The sequence below is a fragment of the Piliocolobus tephrosceles genome, chromosome 12, assembly GCF_002776525.5.
Source record: "Piliocolobus tephrosceles isolate RC106 chromosome 12, ASM277652v3, whole genome shotgun sequence".
NCBI classification, from domain to species: Eukaryota; Metazoa; Chordata; class Mammalia; order Primates; family Cercopithecidae; genus Piliocolobus; species Piliocolobus tephrosceles.
In genome coordinates, this window is record NC_045445.1 from 35,348,218 (window position 1) to 35,360,281 (window position 12,064).

Consider the following 12,064-nt stretch of genomic DNA (forward strand, 5'->3'; position numbering starts at 1 on the left):
AGCTCAGGAGTTTGAGACCAGCCTGGGCAACATGGTGAAACCCTGTCTCTACTAAAAATACAAAACCTAGCCAAGCGTGGTGGTGCAGGCCTGTAATCCCAGCTACTTAAGAGGCTGAGGCACGTGAATCGCTTCAACTGGGGAGACAGGTTACAGTGAGCTGAAATTGCACCACTGCACTCCAGCCTGGGCAACAGAGCAAGACTCTGTCTCCAAAAAAAGACACACACACACACACACACACACACAAGATATATTCAGACATATTCAACCCAGTGGGCCATCAGTTTGTGACCTGTGAATAGACCGTTCCCTTCCCACTCCAGGTTCTTCCCAAGTCAGGAGTCAGGAATGCAGGGAATGCGGTCTGTGGGAAGGGGACACAAGCTGACCCACGTGACAATCAACGTTGTGATTTGCATTCTATTAGAGCTATGCTTTTTACATGCTAACCAATCTAGCAGTAGGTCACTAGCAGAAAGGTCCAGACACCAGAGATGAAGAAACATCAGGAAGTAAATGATAGTACACAGGACGTACCTCATACATAGAGCGCATTCAAGGTCAGATGCGTCGAAAGATGCAAGTGGTAAACTGAGAGCAGGTTTGTCCCCCTGATCAGTGGGAGGATCTGCGATTTAGAAAGCAAGAAGTCAGCAGTGGAGCCACCTCAGTTTCATAGATAGTACTTCTGAGGCAAAAGAATCCAATGCGTTTTTCAGTTTGCCACTCTCACTACCACCTCCCAGAGAGGTGATTTAGTGGACACCTGAGCCATTGAGAGTGGGACACTCAGAAGTAGGCTCTCAGGTTTCCAGCAGCCCCAACAGAAAGAGAAATGCAAGTCAAAGAATGTCCAGGAGCCCTGGGGACTTCATTCAAATGCAACAGGCACCTCTCTCAACAGCAGAAGCTACAGCAACTCAATGGATTGAGCCAGGCCTTCAAAGCTAAAACTGAATCTTGGCACTGCCAACCTCTCGTGGAAAGATAGCAAGCCACAGCTGCAGCTTCTCACACAGCTACCTATGGGAACACAACTGGGAATGAGCAGGGTGAGGCCTGACCTCACTTTCCTCATCCTGTATTCCTAGAATGGGGATGGGGGTAGCGAGAAGTTGCCCTAGAAGGAAGTGGCATCCCCATGGGTATGGGATGCCATTAGTTGATACTGTGCTTGACCTAATGCTTTGGCGTTCCATTATATTAATAATTAGTATCAAACACTTATTACAGTGTGCTACGCACGGTGCATGATCTCACAGAAGCCTCATAGGAATCTCTGAGGCCACACAGCTAGTAAATGCCAAAGCTGGGTCACACACCCAGAGACTAAGGAGCCCCCGGACAGAGGTAAGTAACTTGTATATACTGGTGAGCCCAGGGATCTCCTCCAAGCTACCTTCTCCCTGGGTAGAGCCAGTACCTTGCTTGGAGGCTTTATTAGGCATCCCTGTGTCTTCTTGGGATTCAGTTTGGCAATGTTTCCTTTTCTTTTCCTGGCATTTTCCAGTCTTGCCGGAAGCAGCTTTTGGAGAGGTAGCATCCTGCTTCTCCTTCTCTTCTTCCTGGTCTTTCATGTGGTGCTGCTGACCATCCCCCTTCACTTTAGCTGGGTCCATCAGACTGCTGCCATCTCCCCTGGCTGCTGCTTCCTCCTGACTAGAACAATGTGGGAGCTCCATATTGTCCTGGATGAAGAAAGAGCCACATATCAGAATCTTCTTAGGACCAATATTGTCCTCTGATATTCTTACCCAGAGTGACAAAGGGAAACTATAGAGTCCTGATCCCCACCCCAATCGCAGAGTGAACACAGAGCTCAGCTGGGGGGCCGTCATAAGGTATTATTTCCTACTTCTTGTCCACACAGCATCTGCAACCAAGGCATGCCCAGCTTGGGTGGAGTTAGGGAACTTCCCTAGGCAAGGACAGGAAGGTATGTAGGAGGAGGGGCTCCTTGGGCAGGTGCAAAAAGGGGAAATGCCAGGGCTAGCACCAATTCCCCTTCCTATCAAATCCTTCCCCAGTAACCACTTTAGCAAAACCAAGGCCAGCAGTGAGGGCAGATCCTGTCACTCAATAGTTCCTCTGACCCTCACTGCCATTTACGGCCGTCTGCGATCCCCAAACTCCAGCTCCAAAAGGACTTTTGGTAGGGCTTTGGCACAGGTCTGCTCACAGGCCTGCCAAGTTACCTCATGCTGCAGGGCTGTATGCTACACTAGTCAAATGAACAAGGTACAAACTATTCCTTTTACTAGATTTGGGGTGAAAAGCATTAAAAAAAAAAGACAAAATCACCTGGCGAAAAAACCAACAATATCTTTAGCCTTTTAAAGAATATTTTCCCAGGAGATGGATATTTGAAAAAGGATTTAGAAGTAAGTGCAATAACAACATGTTTATGCGGATTTACATGGAGAACCCCTCTCTAATCTAAACCCATAGTCCACAGGTCAAGATATTCATCTTGTTGTTTCCCTCTAACCCTACCAAAAGAAAATTGGTAGACAGGTGAAAAAGGGGATCATACAGCTGGGAGAAAACAATGAGGTGAGGAGAAAAGTAATGTGGGTTTTCTCTGTCTCTAACTTGGGGAGTTGGGGTTTTCTCCAGCACAACAGCAGTACTAAAACCTTGACTTTCGATGAACCAAAGGCATTGGCCACTCAGGAGTATACTGCTTTGCAAAGCAAAGTTTGGGTGGAAATCCAATCCTTGTTCCCCAGCTGGTTCACACTGGAAAGCCAAGGCTGCTATTTTTCTTCTTTTCAGATGGAGCTGCAGTTAGAAGTCACTCCAGGCATTTGGGTTCAGTATTAGCATCCTCAATCATGTAATAGTGATCTTAATGATTGAAATCACTGGGGATTCTCTGATTTCAGGAGATCCTCTAAGTTCTGCTGTTTTTTAAGAAAAGCTGGGCACACCTGCATTTCAGTCCTTTTTTGAGAGTCCAGGGCTTATACACAGGAGAAGAACATGGGGCATGAATGGAGGGAAAATTGCCCCCTAAAGGTGCCCAGGCATTCAGTGCTAAACTCTCCCTTGGAGTCTGCACTTCTGATCCTCAACTTCTGATCACTTACCCTCTGCCGGGAAAGCCAGGGCCTGGAGCCCATCTCTCTTGTGTTCTGTTTTCTGGTTTTCAAAGAAAGGTACAAATACCTGTCCTCCTCCCAGGTCCTTCAACTCAACATTCTTTCCAACATCTCTTTCCTCTTCTGTTACAAATACGTATTGGAAGCTTACTTATGTATAAGGCATAGTGCAAGAATATAAAATTACATCCATTTGAGAATCAAACAGAGTTGTGTTTGCACAGGGTAAGTGCTGGCACTCAAAGGCCAGCAGTTTGAACAGACAAAAGCTCGAAAGGAGGGAGAAAGGAGGGATCCTCAGGCCCTCTTCTCAGACTCCTCCCCAAAGCCTATAAACCCACCCAAATTGTACGGCCCAGGGGCAGTGAGCCAATTCCTTTCTAGTTCTGTCAAATCTCTCTTGGCTGGATCTAACCAAGAACTGAAAAAAATAAAAATGTATCCTAGCACTTTGGAAGGCCAAGGTGGGAGGATCACTTGAGACCAGGAGTTCGAGACCAGCCTAGGCAAAAATGGTGAAACCCCGTCTCTACCCAAAAAAAAAAAAAAAAAACTTAGCCAGGCATGGTGGCTCATGCCTGTAGTCCCAGCTACTCGGGAGGCTGAGGTGGGAGGATCTCTTGAGGCCAGGAGTCTGAGGCTGCAGTGAGCCATGATCATATGACTGCCCTCCAGCCTGGGTGACAGAAGGACACCCTGTCTCAAAATTTTTTTTCAATGTAATGAATAACTCTGGGACCATGCCTGAAATTCACAACTGCATCTTTAAGAGGTTCTTTGCAAAGAACAGAACCACTAGTGACTCAATTTCTTCCTTCTCAGGAACCAAAATAGGAGAGGGAGGGCTCACTCCCCACGTTTGCCCACAAAACAGTCAAACGAAGTGTCACGAGCGAGCTGGGTGAGTTGAGTTTTACCTGTAACAACCTTGGCAGATTATGGCTGGTAACTTCAGTAGTCATTGACTCTACGTTTTCCTTTAATCTAGGGTGAGGTGCCAACAGCTTCAGGATATCGGGAGAATGTTCCTGAGAATCCCCCGGGACTGATGTTGAAAAGAAACTAAGGAGAAGCTGTGACATAAAACAGAAGACTTCACTACTTAAGTTTCTACAAGTGCCCAGGTGAAGGGGAGAAGGGCGGGGGTGAGGGAGCCAGCTTTTAGGGCAGAACTCCAGGGAGGAAGCCTTGGACCAGTGTCCCCAACACACCACACCGGGGCAGGGGTCCTCGCTTCAGTAGCCATCAGAATCAACTGAGGAACTTATGAAAAATCTAGTTCTCTACTTTCCACTGCCATCACCCCCAGGTCTGAAGTGTGGCCCAGGAATCTGGATTTTGAGAAGGCACTACAGATGCCTCTGTTGCCTAGCCAAGGTTAAGAGCCACGATGCTGGTGCTAACACTCCACAGAAATATCTGCAGTGGGATTTTAAAACTCATCTAGGAGGAAAGAGACAGAGAGGTGAAGTCAGGAGAGAAACCTCAGTTGGAGAACTTGAAGTTCATAATACCTCAGTGGGTAGAAGTCTACAAATATCTTCTAGGATCCTCACTGTTTCTTTTCTCCATCATCCATTTTGCTTCCTCCTCTCCCCACCATCACCCCTGGATCTTTAATCCCTTTAAAGCTGGGAACCTGAGCAGTTAACTGTTACAAAAAACAGAACGCCAGCTTCCTCCCTCTTCTCCCAGCCTCGCCTTTTCTATTCTGGCCTTTGCCTCCCAGAGGATGTTAGGTTAAGTTAAAGTACTAGGTGCAAGGAGGTTCCAGTCTCTTGCTGGCTTCCCTTGCAATTGGATAAGCTGGGAGGGTAGATGTGCGTTCTAATGTAACTTGCACCATTCACTGTCCACATTCTTGCCCCAAGTTTCCCCTGTACCAGCAAGGATTGTGTGTGTGTGTGTGTGTGTGTGTGTGTATGTGTGTTTCCATATACTGAAACATGTAACACAAGGAGAGCAGGTGACTTTGCTTCTAAAACCTACTCCAGTGCTTATCACCCAGCAGCTCCTGCAGTATTTGGAGATCCACTAAGGGATGCTCCAGTCCTGTGCTGAGGATACATAGTTAGGGTATTAATTCATCAGTGAAATTTGACAGAACACCAAACTCCAGTTTGATTCATTCTCTGGCCTCTAGCAGTCTCTTCATGATGTTCCTTCAGATGCCAGCACTTGCCACGAAGCCAAACCCTGCTCAGCCTTCAAAGCTCAGCTCAAGTGCTACCTTCCCTCACTATTCCAGTCCTGTCCTGTCCTATGCAGTAGAGAGTGCACCATAATATAGCATCTTGAACACCACGTTATGTTATCCTAGAAATGTGTCACAGATGTAAGCCTTTCTCTCCCGCCAGATGGCCAGCTTCTAGAGGGCACATAACAGATACCCAATAAATACTCATCATACTGGATGGAATTGAATTAAGACACTTATTCACCCCAGGGCCCAGGGAGAGGCCTCGCATTCAGGCCCAAAGTCCTCAGATTGATCCTTATGTTTCCTTTCAGCTCTGAGAAACCCACTTTCCAGTTATGAGTTGGCAAAGGAGTTAAATGAGGAGGTACTCACAGCACCCCGGGCCATAAATGCCAGCTTTCAGAAGTCCCTCCTCCACAGGAGCCAAGGTTGGCCCTCTGAAGCCCTAATGAGTGACCCAACAGGACCAAGCCAGTTCTGAGGAGGCAGTATCCTTGGAATTCTCCCAAAAAGAGCATAATATTCTTCAATGGCAGCCACACAACATCACAAAGTACAAGGATGAAAGGGCAGAGGGTGGTGGGAAGGAAAAGGAGGCTAAGGGAGAAATCAAAGGAAACAAAGCAGAAATAACAACAGCAGTTCCCTTCCTCATTTTACTACTTGAGATCTCTCTCTATGCCTTCTCAATGGCATTGGAAAACAAAGGTTAGGGTCAATTCTCAGTGAGAATGATCACTCCACATGAATGAAAGCCAACTACACTTCAGCCTCAGCCTTAGAAGGGCCCAAATAGGTCAAAAGAAGGAGGAAAAAGAATTTGCAGTAAAAACAAACATTAAAAAGAAACACAGGCCTGTGAGTTCGAAGGCAGCTTATTAATGTCAACTCAACCTGCATCATCTCTGTCAAATCTTTAGCCCTGAAACTGGAATGATCTAGTAGATAAACACAACTGAAGACTCTCAACGTTCTTAATTGCTGCCATGGCCTCATCACACTCAGTGGAAATTCACCTCTAAATTCTTGCCCTCACTTCAGAACTCTGTAACACTCATCATGGGCATATACTCGCTTGCATCATCTGACATTTATGTTAACAAATGCAAGACTGTAAGTTCCTTGAAGACTAAAACTGTGACTTACACCTCTTTGGGTCTCCAGAGCTTCACACAATGCCTTGCCTCAAACCATTAGGCAGCTGTGGAAATGACAACAGTTTGTTAAGGCAGACTGGAGAGACAGGTCAGCCCAACTGATGACACCAAAAACATCTCAGGCCAAACTGGGAAATGGACAAACAGAGGTCAAGAAACCATTCCTCCTTGGGTCTGAGACCTGCCTCTGTTGGCCTTTGCACGCTCTGTTCCCAAAGACAAGTTTCTTCTAACTGCCTTTGTTCATCACGGAACTGGAAAGTTCCATTGCTACTATTGACCCAGCTTCACCAGTGAGTGCTGAGGCTGTGGCCATGTCCTCATGGGAAGCAGGATGGCAGAGCAGCTAAGATGCCAGGCTTTGGAAGCAGATAGACTTGGGTTTGAATACTTTCCCACCAATCACCAGCTGCATGACCTTGGGAAAGTCAGCAAGCCTGAGCTTCATCTGTCTCATCTGTAACCTGAGGATAAATAACCAAACCTAGCCTCAGGAATGTAGTGGGGTTTAAATAATCTACTCTACATAAAACGCCTAGCACAGTGTCTAATGTAGAAGAAATTCTCAACAAATGTTAGCTATTATTATTATCATTACATCATGGACTACACTTAAGATTTGGAGAAGGGTCCACAGCTTGAAGTAATTCTCCCCGAACCATGCTCCTCTCAAGCACCCCTTTTTCACATACTGAAACCAATTCAAAGCAACTTCCCAGAAAGGAGATCCTTTGTGGGAGACAGAAAATCCAGGGCCAGTTCCCTTAATTCATCGATTTTGCTAACCATTCCTTTCTAGAGCCTTCAGAAACCAGTTCTGTCTCTTGCTCAATTTCTTTATCCACTTCTCTGCCAAACCACACTGGGACAGAAACCGTAAGGCTCGGCAGTGAATAGCGGGTGGGGCACAAGGAGAGCAGAGACAACCTCCAACTGTCAGAATCCAACTTACAGGCCAATTACCCAGACACCAGCAGAGTAAACTGTAAAACAAACAACAAAGTCCACGAATTGAAGATGCCTCAGCCTTCACTCATGCTCTCAGTATTTCACACCATTTTTCTTTTATAACTACCACATTCTCCTGGGACCCAGGAGCTGGAATGACTGCTTGCATTCTATTGTAACGGTCTCTGACTAGCATTTGTGAGGCAATGTGTTTTATTTCTAGCAAAGGAGCTGAAGGTTGGAGTTCTGTGTATGGTGATAGGAGAGGTGGGGACCACCAACGTCCCTTCTCAGGGGCTGGTTATCATGTGTGGATGGTGAAAACTGTGATTCAGCCAAAGAAAAGTTATGTAACAGTAGGTAGCCCCACACCCTGGATCTCTCATCAACAGCCAGAATGTCCTCAGTGAGCCTCAATCCCCATGTTAATGTATTTGATTTTGGTTTTTCTCCCACTGACAATCCAGACCCTGAGTCAAAGAAGCAAGAACATTCCTCACAGGCTCCTACAAAAATGTAGGAACTGCCCAATCTGATCGTACACACCAGAAGGACGGTGTTTCTGGGCAATCAATTAGCACTCCCTTCTCCCTTTTGTCCCCTTAACCCAGGGAACCACCCACTCAGGACCCCAAATGCCAGGGAGGACAGCACCCTCACTCCCCTTCCTAGAGAAGACAGAGAGGTGAGGGTCCAATAGGCAGCTGGACCTGATGTCATTTCAACTCACTCTTTGGGCTTCACATCTTGCTCTCTTGTTCTTTCCATCAAGGGATACACAGTAGAGAAACTCCCTTAGTGCCTCCTCCACCTTGCCTAGGGTGGCTAAGGCTTGGGCTTTTCTGAAATGTGCCTGGAAGGAAACATTAGCATTCAATCCCATTTTATTCAGCCTATTAACACTACTGCTCTAACAATAACTAACCCAGAGCACTCTCTGTTGTGTAAAACATTTTAAAAGGACTCTCTTATCTACAGCCCTAAAATGTAGGCAACTGTTCTAATGCCATTATAAAGAAGACAAAACTGAAACCCAAAAACGTTAAATTGCCCAATGTAACACAGCTGGTAAATTGTGGAATCAGGGTTTTAACCTGGGACTTACTGATACCAAAGCCTGTATTCTTAACCACTCTGCCACACTACCTTGTCTGTGCCCCACCATTGTACGGCGTGACCATCAAATGTAGCAAGAACCCGCATTTGACCACATGCTAACCAGCTTTCAGGGCCTGCCCAGCTATGCCTTCGTTTGAACTAGTCTCTCAAACAAAGAACTAGTCCTCAGTAGTGGCTTGAAAGAGCACCTAAACTAACTGATCAATTTTCAGAAGAGGCCCGGGAGAAGGGATCTGACCTCTCTAAGACCTCAAAGGTAGCTAGTGGCAAAGCTGGAACTAGAACTGCAGTCTCAGGACTCCCAGGATGCTCTTCTCCACAAAGCAGACTGCCCTTCAGAGGGCTAACCAGGGGCTGAGCAGATGCTTACTCTCCTAGGGGCTTGGATCACTGCTGCTCCCTCACCACATACTTTAAAAAGTACTAAGAAGTTTATGGTTCCTCAGGGCCCAAGCCCAACTGCTTGGGAAAGACACTCTAGGGAGAGCAGAGAAACATCCTGGGAAAGAAGGAAGAAAAAATAGTAGTGGGGGAGAGGGCTGCCCTCTGTGTGTGTCTTGAGACAGGTGGACACTAGCAACTTGGCTTGAAGAGCATTTCACTTGAGTCATCTAGGACGTCCCTCCACCCAGTGGCCTGCTCCCTTGCCTCCTCCATTGGCAGTACTAAGCCTAATTTAGTGAATGAAGTGATCCAGGTTGTGGCTGCTGGATACTCCCCTGCTTTCCTTTCTAACATGCCTCTTTGCAGGCCCCAGAGCCCTCAGGTTATGGCCTGGCTGCAGGGGCTGCCCTGAAGCTGCCTTCTTGAGCAGTGGCCCCTGCTCCGAACCTCTCGAGGACCTTTCCGCATTCCCCCAGCTCCTTCTGAAGCCTTGTCTTGGCTGATACATGGATGTTGATAGCCTCCCTTGTTGCTTCTCCCAGCAGTGTTTACCAAGGGCCTTTGGGAAAGGCTTGCATGACATCACAGGGCAGCTAGAGGGGAGAAGTGTTGGGAGACTGGAAAGGCCTCTGTGTGATCCCACTAATCATATCAAGTAGCAATCCATATACTCTTTTTTTTTTTTTTTCTTGAGACAGAATCTTGCTCTGTCACCCAGGCTGGAGTGCAGTGGTGGATCTCGGCTCACTACAACCTCTGCCTCCTGGGTTCAAGCGATTCTCTGACCTCAGCCTCCTGAGTAGCTGGGACTACATGCATGCGTCACCATGCCTGGCTAATTTTTGTATTTTTAGTAGAGATGGGGTTTCACCATGTTGGCCAGGCTGGTCTCAAACTCCTAACCTCAAGTTATCCACCTGCCTCAGCCTCCCAAAGTGCTGGGATTATAGGTGTGAGCCACCGTGCCTGGCCAACCCATAAACTCTACCTGCTTAGGGCAACCAGCTCACACCACTGAGAGCTGTATCACCTGCAGGATGTGCAAAGTACCACACACTCTGTCTGGATGGCTGGAATAGAGAATAGCGCTGCCAGATTAAACCCCTACACTTGGGGCATTTTACACAGAAATGTTGGGAAATATGCAAATCAGGGTGGGAGGTGGTTTTGAATTATATGCATCACTTCCAGTCTTCTCTTAACCCCCAAGACAATAAATCATCTCATTACTGCCCCCACCTATCACTTCATCACTATGGGGAAATGAAACTCCTATTTAATACTTTCATCGACTCTTCCTTCACTGGGGAAGTCACTTTTCCCATTTCACACCCAAAATGCTTCATTGCTTCTCAGTTCTGCTTCTCACCACACTATCAAGGTTCTTAGCCCTAAGATCTAGGCTGAGGGTGGAGATGGAAAGAGCTGCAAGTCCTCTTACTCCTAGGCAGCTCCCTAACTTGCACTACTGGGAGGCCGCAAGTGCCCCTACTAAAGCTCCTTTGGGTTAAAACACTGGTGCCTTGTATTAAACACTAAATGTGTTCCTTGGGAAAAAACATACTAATTCATCATCACTCATGAAAACCTTCTCAGGAAAGAACATACAATATTCAACTGACATTCATGGCAGAGTACACAGGTCCACATGCTTTATCTGGTTTCCAGATCCAAAAAAGTTCTGATAATCCATTGTTTTCATAAACTTGACATCAAAATTCGTTAGATGGCAAAACCTGACCTAAACTGATATAAAGTGTTTAAAACTATTTAGCCACTGAGTGTGAATTTTCACAGAATCTGCTGGATAGTGTGTTTGATTACAGGAAGCTATCCAGAGCTCACTGAGACCTAATATATGGTCCTTGCAAAATATAAAACATTCTGGATTCTGAACACTTCTGATCTTATAAGATTCAGATAAGGGATCATGGACTTGAACTCGGATACATTGGTTTTCTGAGGAAGGTATCCTTGGGTTGTGTAGAGAGAGAGCACTACACGCAGCAAGCTTTATAGCTTGCAGAATGTCCTCTTGGCCACGTTCACTTTTGACCCTCACTGCATCATTGCGAGGCAATCAGGGCAGATATCAATAGCTTCATTTTGCAAACAAGGATACTTGGGGTTCAGAGAGTGAAGCCACCTCCCCATGGTTTCCAAGTAGTAGAGCACAGGCTCAAATCTAATCTTCTAAACAAAGTATTGACACGTGGCTGAGGGCCAGTCCTGAAGCCAGGCAAAGACACGGAAAGTGACACTTTGCATCCTGGCATCCTGAGAGGTGTCCAGGCTGTTTTTCTTCTCACCCCCCATCTGACCTAAATCCTTGGGGATACTGGCAGGCTGACTGACTATAACCATTGTGTGAGTGTGAGGATCCCTTCAGAGAAAACTGGCTAAGCTGCCAAGGAGCCTGGCTATCAGCAGAGGTTCAGGAGCACCAGGCCAGCAACACCACTCTCACCTTCCTCTTTCTTTTTTCTTTTTTTTTTTTTTTTGAGACGGAGTCTCACTCTGTCGCCCAGGCTGGAGTGCAGTGGCCGGATCTCAGCTCACTGCAAGCTCCGCCTCCCGGGTTCACGCCATTCTCCTGCCTCAGCCTCCCGAGTAGCTGGGACTACAGGCGCCCACCACCTAGCTTGGCTAGTTTTTTCTATTTTTTAGTAGAGACGGGGTTTCACCGTGTTAGCCAGGATGGTCTCGATCTCCTGACCTCGTGATCCGCCCTTCTCGGCCTCCCAAAGTGCTGGGATTACAGGCTTGAGCCACCGCGCCCGGCCTCACCTTCCTCTTTCTAATGTCCCTGGAAAATGATGATAATGATGGCGATAGAAAACATTTATGTAGGCCGGACACGGTGGCTCACGCCTGTAATCCAAGCACTTTGGGAGACTGAGGCAGGTCAATTGCTTGAGGCCAGGAGTTTGAGACCAGCCAACATGGCAAAACCTCGTCTCTACTAAAAATACAAAAATTAGCCGGGCATGGTGGCACACGCCTGTGATCCCAGCTACTCGGGAGGCTGAGGTGGGAGACTCACTTGAACCTGGGAGACAGAGGTTGCAGTGAGCTGAGATCATGCCACCGCACTCCAGTGTGGGAGGCAGAGTAAGACTCCGTCTCAAAAAAAAAAAAAAAAAAAAAAAAAA

General features: G+C 46.9%; 1 protein-coding gene across 3 annotated transcripts in view; it reads right to left on the reverse strand.

Annotated features, from left to right (window-relative positions):
* The window catches only part of LONRF3 (LON peptidase N-terminal domain and ring finger 3), a 38,420-nt gene that overhangs the window by 20,567 nt on the left and 5,789 nt on the right, over positions 1 to 12,064 (reverse strand). The window contains exons 3-6 of one of the 3 annotated variants that reach the window (XM_023198702.1): positions 8,140 to 8,262; positions 4,022 to 4,177; positions 1,427 to 1,691; positions 541 to 631 (exon numbers count right to left, since the gene is read on the reverse strand). In XM_023198702.1, coding sequence (XP_023054470.1) covers positions 541 to 631; positions 1,427 to 1,691; positions 4,022 to 4,177; positions 8,140 to 8,262 — 635 coding nt within the window. The remainder of the gene's footprint in view (positions 1 to 540; positions 632 to 1,426; positions 1,692 to 4,021; positions 4,178 to 8,139; positions 8,263 to 12,064) is intronic. The other 2 variants (XM_023198703.2, XM_023198704.1) reach the window with 2 other exon arrangements.